The 27,118-nt window shown below is 36.0% G+C and overlaps 1 protein-coding gene across 1 annotated transcript in view; it reads left to right on the forward strand.

Annotated features, from left to right (window-relative positions):
* Positions 1–27,118, forward strand: part of Git (ARF GTPase-activating protein GIT1) — a 707,749-nt gene that overhangs the window by 495,883 nt on the left and 184,748 nt on the right. The window contains exon 16 of the mRNA XM_090400625.1: positions 1,355–1,507. Coding sequence (XP_090256751.1) covers positions 1,355–1,507 — 153 coding nt within the window. The remainder of the gene's footprint in view (positions 1–1,354; positions 1,508–27,118) is intronic.

Genomic DNA, 27,118 nt, shown 5'->3' on the forward strand with positions numbered 1-27,118 from the left:
GTGTTGAAACCACTGTCTTGCTTATTTGAGACTTAAAGTAACATGAAAAAAAATTGTTTCATCTCTGGTGAAGAGTTTCTGTATAATTTACATCTCTGATTTGCTCACAGTCCTAATGTACTATAGGTTTACAACCTTTTGGACTATGCCTCTCCATACGGAGGGAGAGGCATGAGGCATAGTCCAAATGAAAACAAAAGAAATGATTTCATTCATTTCTTTTGTTTTCATCAGTTTTTTTTTTTTTTTAATTGTCACTAGTTTTCACAAAAAAATTTTGATAATGCCTTGATTCAAAAAATAAATAAATAAAATAAAAATATTTTTAATCTTGTGGATACAGTATGCAGAATGGTTAGAAAAATACTGTGTATAAATTGGTTGACTACGTAACTTCATATCAGTGAATGGAGATATGTTTATTTTAACAGATTTTTTTAATGATGATCCTATTCAGAAAAATGGTTAAAAATTTAAATCACATAATAAACATTGGAAGGCTAAGGTTTAAGTAATCTAAATTCTAGACACCAAAGATGGAACTTTTTAAGCCATTTCAGACCCTCAGTAAGCAGGAATTTTGGACAGCAAAAAAACCATTGTAACTTTAACAAACATCAGTGTTTGTGGGATTCAAATCCATGTCCTGTAGATATTGGAAATAAAAGGCACTCACCAGTAAATCATCAAAGATGCCCCATTTTCTGTTAAAATGTCATGGACCTGTGCATGCTCCACAGTATTAGAAATGCTTTAAAATGATTGATGTAGATTAATTTTAGATATGCTTAATTTGCTATGATGGGTATCTGTTTTTATAAATATCATTACTATGATTATTAAAGGAGAACAAGCTTCTTATTGTCCAAATATACATTTCATTTATTTAAACCAGAATGCTAAAAACTTACAGGATTATATCCATTCCCATTATCTTTTGCCACTGGAGAATTCCTTTATGAATAAAAAAAAAAAGAAAGAAATTTCAGTATTTGAGAATAGTGAGTTATTTAATTTTAATTGTTTTATTTTATTGCTCTTACTAAATAGCAAGCTTATATGCTATTCTTACTAAATAGCAAGGGTTATTATTAAATTATTTTAGCTATTTAAATTAATGACTATACAGATTGAGGGAAAAAAAAAACTTAGTGAATATTAACAAATGAGTGATGCATCTCTCATTGAGACAGATTTCTGATAATACTATTTATAAAATTATCATACCACTGCTGGCAGGGAATGTTTTTCAGTCAGTATTAAACTAAAATATATCACAATTTTGATTGTTCTAAGAAGATTTCAGAAACTCATGAAAAAAAAGTTCTTATATCGGTTCTTTAACTTTTCTTAGAGTATGGCATCCTCTGACCAGTCAGATAGTCCCATTACATTAGAAGAATACTTAGATGTAAAAAGACAATTAGCCAAATCAGAAGACAGAATTTGTCGATTAATACAGGGTAACAAAGATATGAAACAGGAAATAGCTTTGTTACAAAATATGGTAACCATTTCTCTCTCTCTCTCTCTTTCTCTGCTTTTTTTTTTCATTGATTTCATTAATGTTATATTAATTAATAACATTAAATTAAATGCAAAAATAGAAGCTCCATTATTTCAACAAAATCTTCATCACTTAATAGTAGCATACAAGATACTTTTATGTTGGTCAGCAAATTAAAATTTCTTGATAGTAAACATGAACAAATTTTTGAATGATTGATAATTCAAATTTTATATATATATATATATATACACACACACACACCAATCTCTCTCTCTCTCTCTCTCTCTCTCACTCACACACAGGGAGAAAGAGAGAGGGTTGCAAAACTATAATAAGGAGAAAGACAAAACCTATTGATATGTTGATTGCTCTGGTAGAGTTCCAAGGGAGTGGAAGAGGACAAAATTATTCCTTTGCATCAGGGAAATCTTAAGACTACAGTAGCAAATTATAGACCAATTATTTACTAACTTTTTATAATAGAGTAACATTTGACAGAATACCACATGGAACACTGCTATGCAAATTGGGATGGACACTGGTTAAGTAGATAAGAGGGTGGCTGCTGGACAGATATCAAAAAGTGGTATTATGGAGGGGCAGAATCGAGGCAAAAGCAGGTGACTAGTGGTGTGCCACAAGGTTCAGTGCTGGAACCATTGCTGTTAAGTTGTACATAAATGATATAAGAAATAACCTGAAAGGAAATATTCATTTGTTTGCTGATGATGCAAAATTACGTAGTAGTTAATCGAGGCGATGTGGAGAGCTTGCAGGATGATTTAAATAAGCTGTTAGTATGGGGAAAAGTTAATGGGTGTCAGTTTAATGTTAAGAAATGTAAAGTTATGCACTTTAGGATAAATAGATTACAAGCCATTTATCTCATTGATGGCACTGTTCTCCAGAAAATAGATGAAGCTAGAGATTTAGGGGTGGTGGTAGACAGATCGTTGAAGTTTAGAACATATTGCTGAGGTAGCAGGTAAGATTACTTGGCTATTGAAATACACATTAACAAGTAGAGAAAAGGAAGTTGTAATTCCTTTTTATATGGCCTTGATATGCCCACATTTAGATTGCTGTGCTCAAGTCTGGTCTCCTGGGTTCCTTGGGGGGATGTGGGAGCGGTGGAGAGGATTCAGAGGCAAGTGACCAAGATTGTGAGTGGCAGGTGGAATGTGCTCTATGAGGATAGATTGAAGGTGTGTGGATTGCAGAAGTTGGTTAATAGAAGAAAAAGAGGGAGGGGGATATGATAGAAACATTTAAGTTGCTTAAAGAATTTTATAGGATAGATGCAGGGAAAATGTTTCAGCATTTGGCTAGAGGGACCAGAACAAGAGGTCATCCCTGGAAGTTTAATGAAGATGTGGTCACTGGGGGGGGGTGAGAATTAGATTTTTTGCTTGGAGAGAGTAGTGAATGAATGGAAGGAGTTGCCACAGTCAGTTGTGAGTGCTTTTCTATGAATGGGTTCAAGGAGAGGTATGATAGATTGTGTAGAGAGATTGGGTCTCCCACAATGAGTCTTCGGACTCCATGGAGGTGACCATATAATAATAATGTTTTTTGAATGGCTGGAGATTGTAGTTTTTGGGGAAAACAATGTGATTAAGGTTGTTCCGAGGAATAGAGATAGATGGATTTAAAGAAGATGAGAAGTTGTTTTGATAAAGTGTGAAGCTAGAGTGAATGAATGTTGCTCAGGCTCTTATGTTTTACAGGCTTGAAGGTAAGTGGAAGACTAACATTGGCCAGTTGAAGTAAAGTGCCCATGAAGATACTTATAGGATTTGCATAACACAGAAACAGAACATCTATGAAAAAATGAATGAAATTAGTTTATGAAAAAAAAAGAAAAGATGAAAAGCATCGTGTAATTTTGAGAAAATATTTTGGGATTAATATAACATTTATAATAAAGATTAGCATTTCAGACAAATTTTTTGCTGGTTCAAAAAGTAAATTTAAGAGAGAGAGAGAGAAATGGGGCTGAAAAGAACACTGAGCATTTTGAATGCTGAAAATATTATGGATGTGAGGTGCATGCGTGTGTGCATGCATGCGCTAGGAAAGCTAGATTTGTAAATCATCCCTAGCATGATATTGCCTGGAGATATAAGTATTATCCAAATTATAGGAAGGCAAGGTGAGATCTTCCTTGCAAACAGATTATTTTTGACAGTATTGAAACTTTAAAGGTTCAGTGCTATCAAGTTGTCTAGAGAGGATTTTCACCTCACTGGACATAGCAGAGTTTAAGGCATGAAGAAGCCTGGAATATTTTGAACATTACAAGGTCGTACATAGGAGAAGAGCATGAATAAAAATACAGGCCTGGGCTACTCCAGCATTGGCAAGAAAATCTAGCAGCCCATTCCAAAATGTGGAAAGCAAATCATAAAATATTAGTTTAGTAAGTAGGATTTGATGAAAGATCCAGTTAATGCCATTAAATTGTTAAAAGTTATCAGTTTCTATATTTCCATGGCTTGTCTCCAAAAGGATGATTATGATAGCTAACATATCTGCTGAGTATGACAGAATACAGTAAGACTTATCTCCTTTGTTTGAAATGGACTGAATATAGACTTGCTTCCCTGCACAAAAGAGTAGATGCCAGATTGCAAAAATGATATAGGTGGATGGCTATTAATTCTGGAGCTCCAATTTTGAAGCACATTTATGTAATGTGATGCCATTAAGAACAAGACTTATTGATTCTAAACTATTGAGATTTTTTTTTTATCTCATTCTACTGAAAGACTAAAGGAGATATGCCATCAGGATGATTCTTGGCAGTGGAGTTAATTTTGCTTGGTTATCTGTTTAGAGTTGGAACAAAAAGGTTAAGCCCTCAAAAGAATTATGCAGGCTGATATTATGATGGTACTATTTGGATATAAGTGAGACGTAAGCATGGAAGAACTAAAATTATATCAAATGGCCTGTCAAAGAACTAGATTCCTAGATGCCATTTGAGAGGAGGCTATTCCTTGCATTTAGCTGTTTCGAATGATTTTAAGATGTTTTTCACAGCTATTGTGAGGCTGTGTTTGAAACTGGAGTGTTTTGAACAGCTGGCATGCTGAACTGCTTTTCTTGGATTGCTTTCACACTTGCAGATATTATATATCTGCAATATATACTAGGACTATTTGTATGAAGTCATCTGCTTCCATATATAAGTAACCAAGTTGTGATAATCACCATGAAGGAATTGAGGTTGAACCATGTAACTTACACATTGTTGTACATGTTCCCCATGAACTGTTATATACTTGTTACAACTCTGCTGCATCATTTACAGTCCTCTGAGAAAAAAGTCTTTCCCTTGTTGCACAAACCAGTCAGCTGCAGATATGATTTCATCATCTATGGTAAATTTTGTTCCTTTCAAGTGTTTCTTTAAATTTTGGAATAGGAAATAGTCAGATGGGGCCAGGTTTGGTGAATAGGGTGGGTGAGGCAGACATCAAAAGCCCAAGTTGTGTATCGTCTGTTGGGTTTCATGAATAGTGTGAGCAGGTGCTTTGTCCTTCAAAAGCAACATGCCTCTGCTCAGTTTCCCATGGTGTTTTTCCTTCAGAGCTGTTGAATAAACTACTGCTATAACAGTTTTACCTTTTTTAGGTATGTGGTAAGGATTACACCATCCGTATCCCAAAAACAATGCCAAGAACCTTCACTGCTGACTTTTTTTGGTTTGGAACTTCTTTGGCCCCAATGACTGTTGTTTGGTCCCTGGGTCATAGTGATGAAGCCATATTTCATCACCATCACAATACAATATTTGCACCAGATTTCTCAAAATGACCCAAAATCCCTTGAGATGACAGCACACGTTCTCTCTTTCGGTTAGCATTCAAACATTTGGGGACCCACTTTGCTGAGAGCTTCTGCATTTCCAAATGTTGGTGGATAATCTCAACTTTTTCCCTGGATATCCCCAGAGTCTTTACAATGTTTTTGGCTGGTATTCATCTATCATCAAGGATCATGGCATGCACTTCATCGATGTTTTCAGGTGTGAATGCTGTGGAAGATCTTCCTAACTTGGTGGCATCTGTTTTTTCAGAATGCCCAGCTTTAAACTTGCCCACCCATATGGCAACTGTTGAATATTCTGATACACAGTCCCCTAAAGCCTTACACAAAGTTTGGTGAATCTCAGTTGTGGATTTTTCTTGCAGCATTGAAAAACTTGATAACGGCCTACACTTGCTTTCGAATTTCTTCAAAACATTTGACATGTCTTATATACAGGGTGTTCGGGATAAATTTGACATATTTATAATTAATTATATTTTTCCGTAAGTTACATGTATTAACACACACTTCTCTTCATTTAAAAGTTTGGACCCTTCTTCATTCATATACAAGATGTCAGAAAGGATGGATAGCTGGAACCCACCTGAATCATGGAAGAGAATAACTTGTATCATGATGATTCGTGCCCGCCATCAAAATAAGGATATTACGACTGCTGCCCAATGCTCCCTGAATACAGTAAAAACAATCAGGCATGAACTAGAGACTTGCAATGGTGACTACGAGGATGTAGCAAGAAGAAAGATCCCTAGCAGACGATCTGATTGCGTTCGTACAGCAGAATTCCTCGCAAATCTGCAGGAACAGGTGTTGAAGAACCCTGGCATTGGAATTCGGGCTTTGTTCGTGGAGTTGCTAACTGTAGTCAAGCCCTGGATAACAAGGGTAGCCAATGGTAGGCCGTATGTATGGCAGCAGGATTCGGCCCCTTGCCACACCTCTGGGAAAAGTCAAAAATGGTTGTCTGAAAATTTCTACGACTTCACCAGTCCAAATGTTTGGCCTCCAAACTCCCCAGACCTTAACCCCATGGATTATTTTGTATGGGGCGCAGTTGAAAAAGACACCAATCGCACTTCCAGTAATACAAAAGCCCAGTTAATGGATAAAATTAAAACAGTTTTTGCGGCCCTTCCCAGGGAGACTGTAGCATCAGCTTGTTCGAGGTTCCGAAGCAGAATTGAAGCTGTGATCGATGCTAATGGTGGTTATTTCGAGTAAATCTTGTTGATAGTATTGTAATTAACTCTGCCTGTAATGTTTTTTTGTCAATTCATTAAATTTAATAGATACAAAGAAGATTTTCTTTTTCCTTACGAAACTGTCAAATTTATCCCGAACACCCTGTATATCCTAAAAGAAAAAACAAATTATTACAGTTTAATGAAACATGGGGGGGAGGTGATCTCTCTTGTGGTTATATTAGTTGCTTTAATATCATTTTTGCTCTAGGTATTTATCAGAACTTTTCATGATGGCCTGCACCTCTGTGCTTTCGAATTTCTTCAAAATATCTGACATCTCTTATATATCCTAAAAGAAAAAGAACAAATTATTACAGTTTGATGAAACATGGGGGATGTTCTTTCTTGTGGTTATATCAGTTGCATACTCTACAAGTAGATCCTCAGTTTCTCTCTTCCTTCTCAAAGAAAATAAGAGTTATGCACCTAATGTGAGTTTTAAATGTGATTTCATGACTACAGTTTAATTTGTCCTGAATGTTCTGTAGACTAGAAGAACGTTATCTAATTTGATATGGTGTATCAAATAAACATTTGGCATAACATTTAACAAAAAATACAAGATATTTTTACAATAAACAAAGAGAAGGCAATATTTGCATATTGTCAGTATAGTTCAGCATTCAGCAAACAATAGAAATGTGTAGGACCTATCTCGTTTCTGCTTGCTGTTTAAACAAAATTTTAACTGAAACTATGTAATCATGAAACCGTGAAAATAGGTAGTGATATGAAAAACGTGTTCTTTTACAGTGGAAAACCTATAGAATAAATAAATATTTCATCTATTTAGGCATAATATAATTTTTGTGAAGATGGCAAATTTATTCAACTTATACCACATTAGTGGAATCAGTTGAATAAATCCTGATGAAATCAACACTGTAACTGCAATTTAAATTTAGAGTTTAGAGTACACACGGTTAAATGCTATGTATCTGCACTGCTGTACAGCAAAAACTTGGACCTTGAGGACAACATCAATAAAAAAAACTTGAAGCCTTTGAGATGTGGTTATACAGACGAACATTAAAAATCCCATGGACAACAAAAACGTCCAATCAGGAAGTACTAAACAAATGAAGAAATCACGTGAACTTTTAGATATAAAAAAGAAGGAAAACTGCATATCTTGGTCACCTACTTTGTGATGAAAATATAAGATACTTCAATTGATTATAAAAGGGAAGATAAATGGAAGAAGAGGACAAGAAAGACAAGGAAATCTTGGATGACAGACATCAGATAGTAGACTGGCATGAGCTCTGAGGGACTGTTCAGAGTGACTGAGGATCGCTCAAAATTTGCCAAGGTGGTTGCTGACCTCTGATAGGAGATGGCACTCAAAGAAGAAGAACTCACCCATTTACTCCTACCTGATTTATTATCATGACTTTGGGTATACAGCCTGGTATTGCTTCCTTCAGATACCTTGCGACTATCTCCAATATACTGCTAACATTTTTCACCTGCAGATTCTTATGCCACACCATGCATCAGGTTGCCTCACAAGCCTGTCATAATCACCTAAAAATTCAATGTTTTGTAACTTCCCAAGTCAAGACTGCATGATCACTGTCCTGCATTAATCATAATCTATTACATTACTTAAAAAAAACTATGTAGATATCTCTTTCCAGTTATCTAGCTCTGATCCTAAAGTAACTCATTCTCAATCCATAAGCAAAATTTGGTTTCAACATACTCTTGTAAACTGCTAGTTTAGCATTACCAATTTATCTCTTATTCCATATAAATTTATTCAACTGATTTCCACTAATGTGGAAGTAATGGAATCAAAGTGCAAGAAAAAGAAAGAAAGTTGATATCATATAAGAAGAAAGTGATCAGCAAACTGATGTGACAGGAACTGATGTAAGAATAGAGGTTGATGAATTGGATGCACTTAGGATATTGCAGAGTCCCAGTGCAAATATAGCCATGGAATTAGATGGGATATCAGCTTGCATTTATGAGAACGTGCAAAGGAAATGGCAATGCCTCTGACTAAGCTGTGCAACTTGCCTCAGCCCTATACTTTTGCACTTCATATGGCAACACTTTGCACTTATTAACATTAAAATAGCCTCATTCATTTATCCAAGCTAAAAGTATTTTTAAACTCTCTTCAAACTTTCATCATCAACAAAAAAATTGAATATCTCCTGTCACTCTCCACATGAAATATCATTAACTTAAACAGTTAATGATATTTAAAAAAAAGTTAAACTTACAGCTCCAAGAACAGAATATACTGGAACACCACTGCTTTCCAGTCTTTTTCTGAGACACTGCTCTCCTATAAACAGTTTCCTGGGCAAGTTTTTTCTTTTATAATTCATCATCAAATTCCTGATATCTATCCTCAAGGAGTATATAAGATGCTCTTATGGTAATATGTTAAGTTTACGTTATTATTAACATCTTGTCAACAGTTTTCCATAAAATTAGTTACTCGACAGGACTCCTTTATTATTATCATCATTATCAATTTCCTGATACTCAAGGGGTGGTCAGACTACTATGACAACACTACATGATTAAGTTTACATTATTAATAATATCCTATCACCAGTTTTCTTCCAAATTAGTCTATTACTCATCAACACTCCAATATTCGTATTTATCATTTTGTTCTTCAAAGGCACTTATGACGAATCAATCCACCTAGACTTTGGTCATCCTCTGGGTCTTTTTCCTGCCATCTTGAAATCAAACACCTGTTTTGCTAAACTTTCCTCTCCCATTCTATTTAAGTGACCATACCATCTTAAATTAGTCCTGCTCACACATTCTTGAATGCAAACAATGTCAAGTTCCATCCTGATATCGTAATTTTTAATATGATTCTGCCACCGATGCTATCTGTTCAGGCCCTTCATTTTTCTAAGAACTGGCATATCTGTGATCTCTAATCTTTGATCAAGTACTTTATTTCTAACCCAGCTCTCAGATCCACAACTTAAAACTGGTTTGAACACTGTCTTATGTACTACTAGTTTTGTGTTTTGGCTTATTTCTCTCTTATTCCATATAAATTTATTCAACTTGCTCTCCACTGTGTCAGCTTTGCTTATCCTGTTGTGTATTTCCAGATTTAACTTACCATCTTGACTAAAAACTGTGCCAAAATAGATGAAATATTTTGCTCCATTCAGAAAACAGCTCTTTCCTATTTTAATAGTTTTGTTCTTTTTATTGCTGATTTTCATGCCAAATTTGTTACAGCTCTTCTTCAGTTTAGTTAGAGAATCCTGGAGACTTACTTGCACTGAATTTATTTAGGAGTACAACATCATCTGCATAAAGCCAAGAGTTTGATATCTCTTATTCTAATATCAGATTTAATGCCACTTTCTTTCATAATGTGATCCATATAGATGACAAATAAGAGTGGAGACAATGTGCATCCTTGTCTTACCACTGATTTACATCAAACCATCTTCCTGTATTCCCTTCAATTCTAATTGCTGACATCTTAAATATAGACTATGTATTGCCCTATATAATGTTCCACTTGTCCCATATAACTGTAGTGTTTGAGAAGCTTTTCCCTGGGAACCTTGTCATATGTCTTTTCCAGACATGCAAAATTTAAGTAAAACTATATATTTTTTTGAATAATGGCTTCACACGTTGGCAATTGACTCTCTGATAGGTTTCAACAGGTTGTGTATGGGGGGAGTGATATCCCAGAGGAGGAAAGTCACTAGTGGCATGCCTTGGAGATCTGTTTTGGCGCCATTGTTGTTTAATTTATGTGTAAATGATATTGGAAAGGGCTTAAATCCACATTTAAGCCCTTTGTTTGCAAAGAGCTTAAATTTGAAGTGATGCATTGTTTGCAGATGATGCAAAATTGAGGAGAGTTATGAGAAGTAGAGCAGATGTTGTAGCTTTGCAAGAGGACCTAATTGGACTGTCTGAATGGTCAAGTGTTTGTGGGGGGGGATGTCACTTAATGCTGCAAAGTGCAAGTTTTTATAATTTGGGAAGAAGAGGTGAAGGAAGTGAAAGATCTGGGGGGGGGGGGGGATAGGGACTTGGAATTTTGTAGGCATTTTGCTAAAATTGTGAGGATGACACAACAGATTACGGGAATGACATGGAGAACATTGATGTATAGAAGTAAGGATGTTTTGATTCCATTGTACAAAACTTTGATCAGACCACATATAAATTACTGTGCACAGATTTGGTCACCACATTTTAAAAAGGAAGATTTTTAATTATTTTTCTTCAAAGTGAAAACTATTTTTTTATATAAGAGTTACTTTTCATAGTAAAATTTTGTAGATTGAAAGATATTTTGCTAATAATAAGCAGGAATCCTATGCAGTTAACTATTGGATGTAATGGATAGCCAGATTTGTGTACCTTAGAATGGGAGATGAGCATGATGAATCTGTAACTTTTCAATACTAATATTCTGAAAGGAATATGTTTGATCTAAAATGTATTCAATTTGTTTAACTGGCTTTGCTTAGGATCTCTGTCAATTACACTATAAGTGGATCTTTTATGCAGTAACACATTAAGTTTGCAATTGTAGTCAGTGGTATCCATGAATACAGTTGCATTTTCTTTGTCAGACTTTGTTATTATAATGTTATTATTTTGGCATGAAGAACAGAAAGCTTGTAATTCAGGTAATGAAATGTTCAGCGGAGGAGGTTTGGCTTTATAAAATCTGTGCAGTCTCAAACCTTAGCTTGTTAACATCATCTGTATGCAATTCCCTGATGTCTTTTTCTACATACCACAAAGTCTAAATGAAGCATATGACATGGTGTTATTGCAAAATCGGATGGATGGTTAGTTAAATTTATAACCCATCTTTTATGGGCAGAGCTGGGTGTTTGCTGAATGAACCGATGGCTTCTTTATTCTAATAATTCAAACTTACATATCAGCTTCTGTTTATGGTTTAAGTGAGCACATCTGGCTGAGGAAAGAGAAGTCCTACTGATCAAGTCAAAATGTTCAGAACTAAGATTTTTCTGTAGTAGAATTTGAAATTCAGAAATTTTATTATTATTAGAAAAGAATAGCTTCTTAGCAGAATGTATCCTTTCAGACAATGATTCCTTGTTGGCTCTTTGGTAAATATTATGAGCAGAATAAGATTTAATAGCCCCTTCATTTTGATAAATTTGGGAATTAAACCAGCATTATAACATCGTTGGTTACACAAGTGTGACTTCTTTGAGTAGTCCTATGTATCTTACCAAAATTTCTGACAGACTTCCATTAATCTTCATTGTAAGAATAAGTTACTGAAAATAGTAATTTACGAGGATTGTTTGAAATGTTTGGTAAATTTCCAATAGATGGTGACACAATTTGTTCATTCATATCAGTGTCAGCACGCATCATCTTTTTCATGACCCCTGGCAAATTTTAGTCATGTGCGACACTTAGTTCTCATTTGACAAACATTTAAAATAGCCATGTTCTCATTTTTCATAAAAATGGAAAAAAACAAGTTTCATGCAGTGATAAAACACTTTTATTTGAAGAAGTGAATGGCCACGCAGATGAAAGCTGAGTTAGATGCAGTTCATGGGGACTCTGCACCAGCATTAAAGACTGTTTATTTTTGGATAAATCAGTTTAAACATGGTTGTAAGTCCATTGAAGATGAAGCACGCTCAGATGCCTGACTGAGGTCACTACAAAGGATGATTGGCAAAATCCATGGTATCATTATCGAAGACTGCTGAGTGAAAGTTTGTGAGATTGTAGGCATCTCAACTGAATGGGTGTATAATATCCTGCATGAAAAATTGTTGACTGTCAATCAAAAATGCATCCAAAAAGACATTTCAATGCAGTGTTTGCCGATGTTTAATCACAATTCGCAAGATTTTATTGCATCGATTCGTGACTGTTGATGAAACTTGGATCCACCACTACATAGCTGAGTCCAAGCATGAGTCAAAACAGTGGACAATGCCTGTTGAAAAAGCACAGAAAAAAAGTGAAGACCATTTGTCAGCTGGGAAGGTGATGGCCACTGTTTTTTGGGATTCCCAAGGAATTATCATGATAGACTATTTGGAAAACGGTAAGACAATAACAGGAACCTATTATGCATCATTGGTGGATCGTTTAAAAGAATAGGAGAAAAATGGCCAAGATTGGTGCACAAAAAAGTGTTCTTTCATAAAGACAATGCACTGTCTGACACATTGGCAATGGCAACTGCCAATATGTTGAACCTCCAATTCATGCAAAATTGCACGAATTGGGGTTCGAATTGGTTCTACATTCACTGTATTCTCCAGACTTGGCCTCATGTGACTTCTTGTTCCCAAACTTACAAATTTGGTTCAGTAGGAAAAAAATTTCTTTGAACGAGGATGTCATCAAGGCTGTCAATGACTATTTTCCACAATTTGACAAATCCTACTTTTGAAATGGGATGAAAAAATTGGAAACTTGCTGGACCAAATGTGTAGACCGCAGTGGAAACTATGTTGAGAATTAAAGGTGATTTTGTCAAAAAAAAAGGTGTTTAACTTGTTTTTTTTATCGAACTTTACAAACAACACCATATTCTTATAATGCAGATTATGTGATATTATATGCATGCTGTACAACTCATTCTTGTATTCAGAATTTAAATTTGTTACCAGTTTTTCTGTCTTCTCGCTGAAAGAAGCTCGTGTCGTATTGAGTGAAATATATAGGAGTAATAAATTATGTTTAGTTTTCTCTTACACGTATGAAGCTGTTATTCAAAAAACATAGTATGTCTGATGCGCATGTCTCTATTAAACAACTAAAACTTAAGTAATCCTTATCATATTCCCATGATTTCTCAACTATTTGTCGTAAAGTGAAAATCTGAACCTGACACCTGGAACATATAGTAGAGAAATTCCTCTGTAATTTTCATATCCAGCTTTATTCCTTTTTTTTTTATATAATGGGAATTATGATAGCTCTATTCCAGTCATCTGGAATTCGACTTTCTGACCAGGCCTTCTGAATTATGCAGTATAGCCACTGCAAAACTTTTATATCTTCATATTTGAGCAATTCAGGTTGAATATCATCTACTCCAGCTGCCTTTCCACATTTCATGTTTTTGACAATCTTTTCTACCTCAAGTACTGGGATAGAAAAATTTTCTGCTATTGTTCTGTCATTGTATGTTTCATTTAAGGCTTTCAAAGTAATTATTCCAGATATCTAGGGTATCCTTATCTTCAGTTTTCATGTCACTTTTATCAACTTTCATTCCTTTCACAGTACTCTTTCCTCCACTTCTAAGCTTTTTCAACAACCCTTGGAGCATTTTCTCATCTTCCTGATATTTACCTTCTATATTCTTGCCAGTTTTCCCATGATTTTTTGTTTAGCTGCTTTCACATATAGCTTAACCTCTTACTTTTAGAACAGGTATCTTCAACCTTTCAGACAGTGCAGGCTGCATTAAAAATTTCAATGAAGCCTGCGGGCCACTAAGCTATACTGCAGTATTTAGAATTGTAAGATGCTTTCTAGATTCACAACGAAATACAAGTTCATAAGTAAATACAATTGATACTTGAAAAAAGATAATTTAATGAAGAAAACATTAATTTTTTACAATGTCGATAGGCAACTTGGCAATGTTTTTCCTTGACCAGGTTGTCAATATTGGAAGTCGCTATGTGCCGAGTATTCTTGAGATGTTGCTCCATAATCTGAGTTCTTGTCTTGGACTTCACGTGCTTCATTCTGGAGAAGAATTGCTCACATAAGTGTGTGCTTCCTAACAAAGCATGCTGGTGAAGATTAGGGAATGTGTCCTCAGAAATGTAGTTTTTGTAAAATCTAAGCAAGGACACATTGAATAATTTTTCTCTCAAAGAAGAGTTGTTTTGCAGTTCAAGCATCTCCATTTGTACTGAGCCTTGCATTTCGGCAGCATTGACAGTGAATGGCATTGAAAATAAATCTAAAGAAGACTTGGTTACAAAAATCACTAAATCTCTCTCTCTCTCTCTCTCTCTCTTTGAACTCACTTCTCAGCACAGCTAATTTTGTAGCATATTCATCAAGAGATGAACAGTTGGACTCGGCAAGAAGCTAAAAATGAGTTGTCTTTTTTTTTGCGAGTTGTGCCTCCCAAAGTTTGAGCTACAAAAGCTTTGATGTGATCAAACAGAGTGTGCACCAGTTGATCTTTGGATTGTAGCCATGTATTTAGGTCATTCATATGCAACGAGATGTCGGTCACAAAGGCAAAGTCTGTAATCCACTTCGGATCTTTAAATTCTGCAATTGGATTTCCCTTGGTTTGCATGAACTGCTGTATTTCGCTCCTCAAGTCAAAGATTCTTTTAAGAACCTTCCCTCTGCTCAACCAATGCACATCACTATTATAAACCACATCGCTATGATCCGCTTCACACTCTTGGGTCAAAAACTCTTGGAATTGACGATGATTCAGTCCTCTTGCCTTAATAATGTTGACGACAGTCAAAATAACTTTCATGACATTCTCAAATCCAAAAGTTTTCGTGCACAAATTTTCCTGGTGGATTAAACAGTGGTAATGAACGAAATCTTTTCCTTCTAGTTCCATTTCTTTCCATAGCAGTGCAACAAACCCTTGTTCTTTCCCACCTTAGCAGAGGGCACCATCAGTTACCACACCCTCGAGGTTGGTTAAGCTGAGGTCGAAATACTGGAGCATTTTTCTTGGTGGATTCAAGAATATCAGTGCCTTTTGTCATAGATACGAGCGATAGCAGTTCTTCATTGAATTGTTGATCAATGCCGCAGACAAAGATAACCAGTTGTGCTGTATCCTTCACATCTGTGCTCTCATCTAAAGCAAGTGAATATGACATAAATTCGGATGACTGTTTTTTTAAAGTTCCTTCAATGTCATTGGTAAGTTCTTCAACACGTCGTGCTACAGTTACCCCAGACAAACTTGGTTTTTTAAACACTTCTTTATTATTTAGGCACAGAATATCCCCAGCAGCGATGAGACACTCTTTCACAAACTCGCTGTCCAAGAAGGCTTTTGATTTTTTTAGCAATTTTTTTCAGCTATTTCATAACTTCCTTTTGATGCACACTTTGCTCTCTTCCCTCTGCCTTTTAAATGTATCCTGCTGGCATTTAAAATCAATTTGGAGATGGTTCACTTTGTCCACACGAAGCTACCCTTCAAGGTGATCGAAATTGGACACATGCTTTGCCTCGTAGTGTCGTTTTATATTGTATTTTGATACTCACACTGACTCGCAATAAATTAAACACACTGGCATATCGTCAATCGGCACAAAAAGGTACAAATTGATACTCATTTAAAACCCAACAAGAATCACTTGATTTATGCTTTTTACTCCTAGATGCCATAGTGATGGGAGGTGAACCCAAAAATGATCCAAAATGGCTGTGTAACAGTTATTATCCACTGAATATGTCTCACACTAATGAAAAAAGTCTGGCAATATGAAACCATGATAGGTTATGGTTTGTTGGTTGGTTGGTTTATAGTTTATTTGGCACAAAAACTACAAAGGTCATACTGCGCCATACTAAAGGTTACAACATTAGTTTATAGAATTGTAAAGAATATGTCTGTACAAGAATCTAGTTTCACAAAGCAGCATCTCTAAGTAAACAGAACTGCTGCAGAGGGCACAGCAACACACAAGGCGGTTATTACAGTAGTGCAAATATAGTTAACAATATAAGTTAATACATAATATATGAAACACTAAGCCAAGGAATGCAGTATCTACATATATGTAAAATTATAATAGATGCCTTTTATAGCATTTACAAAAATAGGCAAAAAGGGATTATTATACAATATGCATGGATGAAAATTAAATTTAGCAATGCAGTATAAACAAAATGTAGCAATACATATAAACAGAATTACTAGAAAGTGCACGAATAGGTAAGATGTCCTACAGCACTACATGATTATTCGAAAAATAAAGTAGTAAATAAGATGTATGTTAAGTGATGCGGTATCTACATATAAACAAAATTATTGCAGAGGTTTAAGCAGTACATAAAAAGGTAACTATATGTTAACATATGTATATACAAAACAAGTCAAGGAAAGCACTGTCTACATCTAGTAAGATTACAACAAACATTATTATACTAATACTTAAAGAGTCAGAAAGGAATTATTATACAGTATTGATGCATAAAATTTAAGTTTAGCATTATGATATTTACATATTAACAAAATTACGGCAGGGTGATACAAATATACAAGATCAAGGCAATATAAAATTGATCAGATTTAACCTAATGAATAATATGTATGTATAAAAGTTAAGTTAAGCAGAAAAGTATTTACAAATTTATGGTCAAATGTTTTTGTACAAATTAATTATTTCTAAAAAATTAAAAACATCATGCAATTTGCCTGCGTCTGCTAGCATTTCCCCGAGTGTATGTATGGCTTGGTTAGATAGGTGAAAATTTCATTCCTCTCTCGTGTAAATCTTTGACAATCTACCAGAATACAATAAATAGTGAGATGTGAATTGCATTTTTCACATATGGGAGGGTCATCAGCTCTTAGTAAATGAGAATCCGTAAGGTGACTGTGACCTATGCGGAGCCTAGCAAGAACAACCTCCTCCCTTCTCTTTGTACGTTGACTGGAATGCCAGTGGTTAATTTCAGGTTTAATGTCATATAATTTGTTTGTCAATGTTTCCTGCCATGTTGACTCCCACTGAGCAATTAGCTTTAATCTTATAAGCTGTCTGTATATGGAACTGTCAAACAGTATGTGGAGAAGGTATGAGCTGATTTAGCAGCTGCAGCCTCATTTCCTTTGATTCCGATGTGGCTGAGAATCCAGCAGAACTGAACATTGAAATTAAGGATTTTCATTTTGTGAAGCAGGTGTAGCACCTCATAAAGTATTGGATGTGTACACATAGGAGAGAAGATAGCTGTAAAAAGCTCAATGAGTCTGTATAAATTATACACTTTTAATAGCAGTTTTCTTTTATATGCACAAGTGCAAGCTGAATTGCATGTAATTCTGCTGTATAATTAGTGCAGTCTGGTGGGATCTGATTTGAGATAATAATGTCAGGAAAAACAGCAGCACAGCCAACAGAGGTGTTAGTTCTTGAACCATCAGTATAGATGGGTAAAAAATCAGTGTGTGCATTAAAAAATTGCAGGTAAATGGGATGATGGGGTATAAGATTTCTGTAGCTGACAAAGTGAGAGGTTGCAGGATGGTGTGCAAACCTGCTATGGAGGAATGCTGTTAAGTGTAGTGTAGCTAATGTTGTCAACATTTATACTAACAGCTTGCACAGTTTCTTTAATATGCATACCAAAAGGATGTATAGCAAGGTCGAAACTAGTCTGGGTAGTAGCAAATCCCTTAATGCATAACAGTATACATATCCACAAGGAGATGTGTTTTGCATTATGGGAGATACTGGAATAGGAATGTTGGTAGCTTGCTCCACCTTTGCTATGAGTTGCCTGGTGTTGCACTACTTACCCAGGTAAGATAGTACAACACTATATTCAGTCCTGAAGATATTTTCAGGTGCAAACTTTGTTTGCTCTCACTGAGATAAAGGATTAAACTAAATTTATTATAGGATGTATAGCAGTTTGATGTGTGTGATATTGAGCTTCCTGATGCAGAGAGAAGATACTATTCTGTAGGGTGATCTGGGAGAGATTTTATTTTTAGTGATAGCGGTTCATTTGCTTCAACATAAAGACTTGGAGTGGGTGAGGTGCAAAAGGCACCAGTAGCTATCCGTACACCCTGATGATGAATGGATGGAATCTAACCATAGACTTGGGACCCATAATCCAGCTTTGAACGTATAAGTGCACGATAAAGATGGAACAATGAAGCTCGATCAGCACCCCACTCAGTAGAGGATAGAGTGCGAAGGAGGTTCAAAGTTCTTTTGCACTTTTCTCTTAGTTGACGAATGTGTGATAGAAATGTGAGTTTTCTGTTAAAGATGAGTCCCAAGAACTTGGTTTCTAGTAGCAACTGGAATAACAGTATGTCCCATTTTTTGCTCAGGATCTGGGTGATGAGTGCGTTTTCGACAGAAGTGTACATGACACTTTTTCTGCTTAAAACCTAAACCCATTATTAAGAGCTCACAAAGAGACATGATCAATTGCTTGCTGAAGTTCTCTTTCAGTTACCCTCATGTTACATGAATGACAGTAAATTGTGAAGTCATCAACATATAGAGCATTGTCTATAGTGGGAGGAAGCTGTTCAATGATTAGGTTAATTTTAATAGCAAAAAAGGGTTACACTTAAGACAGAGCCTTGGGGAACACCTTGTTCTTGAGGATATGTTCAAGATAGCATACTTCCCACTCTGACTTGGAACGTTCGCCTGGACAGAAAGTTTTTAATAAATATAGTGAGATGTGTTTTGAGATCTAGGTTATAGAGGTCTTTTAATATGCCATATTTCCAGGCTGTGTCATAAGCTTTTTCCATGGCAAAAAAACGGAGACAAGATGTTTTCGCTTCAGAAATGCATCTATTATACAAGTTCTAACCGAACTAAATGGTCTAAAGTTGATCGATGTCTACAGAAACCACATTTTGTATTGGAAATAGGACTGTTGCTTTCTTAATACCAGAGAAGTCTGGCATTAACCATTTTCTCTACTATCTTACAAAGACAGCTGCTCAGAGCAATGGGTCAATAATTATTTGCTTGTGTTGGATCTTTTCCTGGTTTTGGGATAGCAATGACAATTGACTTATGCCAAGAATTTGGAAACTCTTCCTCTGCAAGTATTTTATTGTATAATAAGAGAAGAAGATCCATAGAAGATGATGGTAGATATTTTATCATTTCATAATGTATTTCATCAGGTCCTACGGCACTAGGGTGAGATTGTAGGACAGCTCTTTTTAGTTCCTCCTTGACAAATGGCTGATTATATGGCTGAAGAATGTTGGTAGAAAAATTAAGCCTTTGTTTCTCTTGCTGCTCTTTCAGTATTAAAAATTCCAGAGAATATGAAGCTGTTGCTGAGATTTTAGCAAACGTTTCTCCCAAAGTATCTGCAATAGCTTTGGGATCAGCAAGAACACTTCCATTGTAGTCTAAGGTGGACAAACAGTGTGTACTATATCTGCCTTTCATTTTCTGGAGTTTATTCCATACAATTTTTGGACTGGTCATTTGATTAATTGATGTAGTAAATTGGATCCATGATTGTTTTTAACTCTGATGTCTTACATTACATGCTTTGGCTCGAGCACGCATGAATGTTATTAAATTTGATGTGGTGGGGTATCTACGAAATATGCTCTATGCTCTGTGTTGATCTTTTTTGGCTGCCTGACATTCTGGGTTCCACCAAGGCTTTGGATAGACTGGAAATCGAGATGATGTTTTTGGGATGGAGGTTGTTGCTGCCTGGACGGTGCATTCTGTTGTTTATTTTACAGCTTCATTGATAGGTGTTTGACTGATGGCATCAGCATTAAATTTTGCAAGATGAGAAAAGTGTTCTAGTCAGCTTGGTCCATTTTCCATATAGGTATCTGTGTGGGTGAACATGGTTTCCTGTGAAGACATTGTACAAAAAACAGGAAAGTGATCACTTCCATATTTGTTCTCTTCAACGTCCCACATGAGCAGTGGAAGAATGGAAGGGGAACAGATTGTAAAATCAATTGCAGAATATGAGGGTAGGCATATGGAAGAAAGTATTGTTTATTATTTAGAAGGGAAAGGTTATTATTATCAAGAATTTTTTCAATTATTCGAGCTCATCTATTAGTGTTGGCACTACCCCATAGAGTAGTGTGACCGTTAAAGTCACCCATGAAAAGTATGGGTTCAGGCAGTTGTGAGATAAGGTTATCAAGATCAATTTCATTTAACTCAGCATTTCATGGTAAATAAATTGAACATACTGTAATAAGAAATCCCACAGAGAAGCGAATCGCTACTGCTTCCAGAGAAGTATTAAGTTGGATCTGATGGAAAAGAATATGACTGCCCACTAGAATAGCTACTCCTCAATGAGCAGGACCATCTCCAGTTCTATTCTTATGTACAACAGAGAAATTCCTAAAGGTATGGTCCTCATTCGGTCTTAAGAATGTTTCCTGTAGACAGAAACAGAAAGGTTTGTGTTTCTGCAACAACATCTAGATATCGTCATTCCATTTGGATTCTACGACAGTTCTATTGTAAACATTGTTATGTCATTGCTTTCTCTATATTTTACTGATTTATATCTTCCTATTCTATCTTTCAATTGCTAATCTACTTCGTCAGATATCAGGCCTAATATGCTTACATCTAGGATTGTTTCCTGTTCGGATACTGGCAAATTTATATTATGCTGCGCCAGCCAGCCAGTATCCTATAGCAGAAAAGATCCTTACTCAGAGAGACAATACTAGATTCTGAGGCGTTCTTACACAATATCTTACTGTAACACGTCCTTATAGATTCAGACTGCAGTCGTGACTTTAATCTATAATTATATACACTTTCTGATTTCTTCCCGCCAAAAGAGATTCTATTTTATAAGTGGTAGTTTGGAATCGTTATCAGGCATGACTCAGGATTAGGTAAATATGACATGTTTATTGGAATATCAAAACAAAATACACTAAAAAAAATTTATACGTTCAATTTGATTCAATACTAAATAAGGAAACTCGATTTAAGAGATTAACGTACTCTAAATTAAATCAAAGGTTATAAAGCATTGCAAAACACAGTAATTGAAAATTGGGATAGATTGCAAATGATATGATGTTAACTAAAATTCCCTTCTGCAAGCTATTCATAAGATGATATAAACAAACATTCTAATGTTACTCAGTTACTAAAATCCAAATCCTAATCTCGTTAAGTTAACTCAATCACATACAACACAAAAGACTTCTTCCAAACAATTCTTCTTATTCTCAGAATGAGGTTAACTTCTCTAATTAGAGTCTGTCCACAAAGTTCTTTAGAATAATGTTCATAATTTACATTCACATATAATTTTCTCTCTCATAAGGAATTCTAAACACAAATTAGAGTAATTCTACTTTACTGAACTTTTCCCGATGTCTTTCAGCACCACGTGTATGTGTGGTTACCTTTTGTTTATTGGCTGTCCTTATGCCAGTGTAGGGGCTATGCTATCTTCGTAATTACTTCTGATCACGGACTTGATTTTCGTGTCTCAGGAAATATCTCTATTCCTCTCGATGGGACTTCTCAGTGAGAGCTCGATTCTGCTAGGGCTGGAAATTTCACCTTCAGTTCTGTGTGGAATTGTACAACATTCTCAGGAAAACTCGCCGTCCGACATCATAGCACTGATGCTTCATCCCTCCCTTTACTCGAACCACCGACTAACTTCCAAACCACACACCAGGAAAACGATAAGACAAGCCAGAGCCTATACGGCGCTCATCCCTTTTTTTCTTCGATCAAGTGCCCCCTTTTTGGAGTCCCTTTTGCACACAACCTATATCTTTTCTCTCCTTGTGTTCATCCCTTGCTGTTATGCTCTTGTATGCACGGAATTTGCGTTGACGTACCTTCCACATAAGCTACTGCTGCCAGCGTCACGCTGGACACGTGTAGTAGTAGTATACCATCTTTGAATTGTTACTTTAATATCTATCTGGTGACTCACAATCATTCTATACAGCTAAAGTGAGGCTTAAATAATATTAACAAATTCCTCTTTTAAGACATTCTCTAACTCGATCTCGGTGTGATCACAATAGATTAAAAACATGGTACATATAATTAATGCCATTTTATACATATGTGAAGACGTTTCACTTTAATTTCAGCTGATGTGCAGATATTTCTCTTTGTCTGTGTAGTTTAGTATGTTAGATTCTGAATGAATGATTTCTTTGCAAGATTCCTTCATTCAGGATCTAACAAAGCCCCCCCCCTTTTTTTTTTTTTATAAAAAGTTTTTCTAATACTTTTATAAAAAAAAACACTTTTTGCTTCTCCCTCAATCCTCTGGGGATGAACCTTCCATTCTTCAAAATTGGATTCTTAAAAGAATTAATCATGGTCTGCCTAATACCCATATAATTAATTTATAGAATGTCCTTGCTGTTCTCACTTGTCGTGGTTTGTAATCTTTTCTTCAGTTTGTGTCCCTTCTTCCTCTGGTTTGATTATCTCAGGCTCCCTTGCGGTCCTTGACGGGGAGACCTCGCTCAGTTTCAGATTTTTGAATGTGTTAAACCCTATGTCTTCCTCCCCTTTAACCTGCAATCCCCTTTTTGGGCCTGGTGTTCCCCCCTTTTTCTTCCCTGAAAACAAACTTCCCTTCTAGTGTAATCACAAGAGAATCCGAACTTAGAGAGGAAATCATTCCCTAGGATCAACCTTAAGTGAGGAAGAGAGTTTCTCGGCAAGACTATAAAATTGTGCCAAGCGGATATTCCAAATTTTGGCAAGTTCACCCTCAGCCTTATAGACTTTGTAGCTTGGGTAATAGAGGAGGATATTCCCAAAAGTTTGATGGGTCTTCTTAGGTGTTTTACCCTTCACTTTACATATGGTTCTATCTCCCTGAAGTAGTTTTCTGGGATAATAGTAGCCTGGGTCTACTAGTGCCCTAAAATTTCTCCCTCAGATCCTTCCTTCTACTGTTAATTCCGTGTTTCTTTTTTGATTTCATCCTCTTTTCCTTTCCTCCTGCCTCCTAACACACATGTGACTTGGCTTCAAAATGATAGTTCCTTTTTAATTTCCCTGTTTGCTGAAACAGTTACGGGCTAGATGTCCCAACTTATTGCAACTATAGCATCTTGGGGGCTCCTGGAAATAACCCCCAGAATTATCTCCGTCCGAGGACAAAGGAAAATTGCTACTGCATTTGGCTGATAGCTTGTGCATCATTCTGTCCATTTTTTCAAGAAGTGGTGTCTGCATCCCTTCAACTTCCTGGTGGATCAGGTTATTTATTCTTTCTTCTGGTAATGAGGAGTTCTCGTGGTTTGTCATGGAAGCTCTTGTCAGTTGACGAAGTACAGCATCAAGATGTTCCATGATGGGTTGTTGTAATTTCTTCACTTCTTGCTTAATCAATGAGCAAACTTCGCTAAGACTTTGACTGCTAGTGGTAACCTGGTAGACTCTCAGGTCTGTTTTCTTCACATCCTTTCTGTGCCCTCTGCTTTTCATTCCTCTCTGGATGTTCTACTTTAGCGCATTGATCCCTAATGCTGTTTCTCTCTTCTCTAATGACATTGACAGACCCAATTGAGGCTGCAGGACAAATGTCTCCAAGCAGTTGCTCTCTTTGTTTTACTGCTGTAAAGCATTCTTCTGAATTTGATATGACCTTCCCAAATGCTGGTTCCTTCAGTTCTTGATTCATTCCCCCCCTAAAATGTTGGAAGACTGCCCAGTTAAGATGGTGCCGGTCTTTGTCAGAGACATTTAACGTATTGGCAGGAGATAAGACTCGGTTGTGGTAGTCTGACACACTTTCTTTGTCTTTTTGCACCATCTTCTGGAGCTTCCATAAATTTCCACAATTTGGTCCCTTACTTTAGAAAACTGGAATATTAGGAGCTCTTTAATTTATAGTAATCTTGAGTTTCTTTTAAGATAGGTGAGGACTAAAAGTAAGTCTTTGCCTTCCCAATAAGCTTACTATGGAGCAGAATTAGCAGTTGTAACTCGCTCCATCTACCAATTCTTCTTAGTTCCTCTATGTACTCAAAAAATGCCAGAACGTCATCAGATTCCTCCCCCAAAAACTGAGGAAAAACCTGTTGAGGATTTATCATCCTAAAGAATTCAGAGTCATCTAAATCTGAGCTCGATGGTTGAGACATACCTGCATTCATCTTACAAACTTAATAATTTACCCTTTTTCAAACTCTCTGTTATTCCAACAAATGCCCGATTTCCTATTATGAAGCCAAGACCAAATTATAGTGATTATTCTCTATTAACCTTAAATTTTTGGGGCCCTAATCACATTGTGCTGGCTGTGCCATTGTTATGTTGTTGCTTTCTCTGTATTTTACTGATTTATATCTTCCTATTCTATCTTTCAATTGCTAATCTACTTCGTCAGATATCAGGCCTAATATGCTTACATCTGGGATTGTTTCCTGTTTGTCCGGATACTGGCAAATTTATATTATGCTGCACCAGCCAGCCAGTATCCTATAGCAGAAAAGATCCTTACTCAGGGAGACAATACTAGATTCTGAGGTGTTCTTACACAATATCTTACTGTAACATGGCCTTATAGATTCAGACTGCAGTCGTGACCTAAATCTATAATTATATACACTTTCTAATTCCTTCCCGCCAAAAGAGGTTCTATTTTTATAAGTGGTAGTTTGGAATCGTAATCAGGCATGACTCAGGTTTAGGTAAATATGACATGTTTATTGGAATATCAAAACAAAATACACTAAAAAAAAATTATATATTTAATTGGACTCAATACTAAATAAGGAAACTCGAGTTAAGAGATTAACATACTCTAAATTAAATCAAAGTTAATAAAGAATCATAAAACACAGTAATTGAAAATTGGGATAGATTGCAAATGATATGATGTTAAGCTAAAATTCCCTTCTGCAAGCTATTCTTAAGATAATATAAACAAACATTCTAATGTTACTCAGTTACTAAAATCCAAATCCTAATCTCGTTAAGTTAACTCAATCACATACAACACAAAAGACTTCTTCCAAACAATTCTTCTTATTCTCAGAAGGAGGTTAACTAACTAATTAGAGTCTGTCCACAAAGTACTTTAGAATAATGTTCATAATTTGCATTCACATATAATTTTCTCTCTTATAAGGAATTCTAAACACAAATTAGAGTAATTCTACTTTACCGAACTTTTCCCGATGTCTTTCAGCACCACATGTATGTGTGGTTACCTTTTGTTTATTGGCTGTCCTTATGCCAGTGTAGGGGCTACGCTACATAATTACTGCCGATCATGGACTTAATTTTTGTGTCTCAGGAAATATCTCTATTCCTCTCGATGGGACTTCTCAGCGAGGGCTCGATCTGCTAGGGCTGGAAATTTCACCTTCAGTTCTGCGTGGAATCCTACAACATTCTCAGGAAAACTCGCCATCCGACATCATAGCACTGACGCTTCATCCCCCCCCCCTCCCCTTATCGAACCACCAACTAACTTCCGAACCAGGAAAACGATAAGACAAGCCAGAGCCTATACGGCACTCATCCCTTTTTTTTCTTCGATTGAGCGCCCCCTTTTTGGAGTCCCTTTTGCACACAACTAATATCTTTTCTCTCCTTGGGTTGTTCATCCCTTGCTGTTATGCTCTTGTATTCATGGAATTTGCGTCTACGTACCTTCCGCTTAAGCTACTGCTGCTGGCGTTACGCTGGACGTGTGTACTAGTATACCTTCTATGAATTGTTACTTTAATATCTATCTGGTGACTCACAATCATTCTATACAGCTAAAGTGAGGCTTAAATAATCTTAACAAATTCCTCTTTTAGGACATTCTCTAACTCGATCTTGGTATGATCATAATAGATTAAAATACATGGTACATAAAATTAATGCCATTTTATACATATGTGAAGAAGGTTCACTTTAATTTCAGCTGATGTGCAGATATTTCTCTTTGTCTGTGTAGTTTAGTATGTTAGATTCTGAATGAATGATTTCTTTGCAAGATTCCGTCATTCAGGATCTAACAACATTTTCCTATTGTCTTGATTTTATTGACTTGTCTGGTTTTCGAGAGATTGAGGGCTTACCTTTGTCAGATTTATATTTATCCACTGTTTTAGGGAAGTATGGACGGCCAGTGTCCATCTCTTCCTCTGGTAGAGTGTTCAAAACATCAAATGTGTTAGGGTCAGTTAGTATACTTAGTTTGCTTTCAGTGGATATCCCACCGAAAGCAAACTAAGATAAACCACCAGACACTCGCACAGATAAAAATGGTATCCATTTTTTCTGTGCAAGTGTCTGGTGGTTTATCTTTGAGTGAAGTCTCGACCATAATTTTTTTGACAGGTGAGTTTTGATTGGCTGGGACCATTTTTGAAGTTTTCTCTGGAGTAAGACCATAGGTCTTGTGATTAATGCGCCAATAGAGAAGCACTTGTGATCGTAAAGTCAGGTATGGTGAAATTATCAAATGGAGGAATAGACATACATGTTTGATTTGCTGTTGGCACGTTTTTAAGTGTTACTTTTTCAGCATAAGAGGATCGTAGAAAACAGTTGTAATGGTGGCTAGCTTTCTTTTTGCATCCTGATATGTTATGTTTTGTTCTGTTTTAATTTTTTGTATCTCTTTTTCATCTTTCCATTTCTGACATGCACGAAGGTATGCTGGATGATCTCCCTGACAGTTGACATATTTAGCTTTTTTTTCACAGCAAGATTTATTATCATGTTCTTTACTACCACATCAGGCACAGGTAGTAGAACTACCAGCCAGTTTGGGCATGTCCATATCTTTGACATTTAAAGCATCTCAATGAGTTAGGGATGTACCTTCTAACAGGACAGCT

This window comes from Typopeltis vanoorti, chromosome 1 (genome assembly GCF_054136105.1).
Source record: "Typopeltis vanoorti isolate ZY-2024b chromosome 1, IOZ_Tvanoo_1.0, whole genome shotgun sequence".
In the NCBI taxonomy this organism is placed as follows: domain Eukaryota; kingdom Metazoa; phylum Arthropoda; class Arachnida; order Uropygi; family Thelyphonidae; genus Typopeltis; species Typopeltis vanoorti.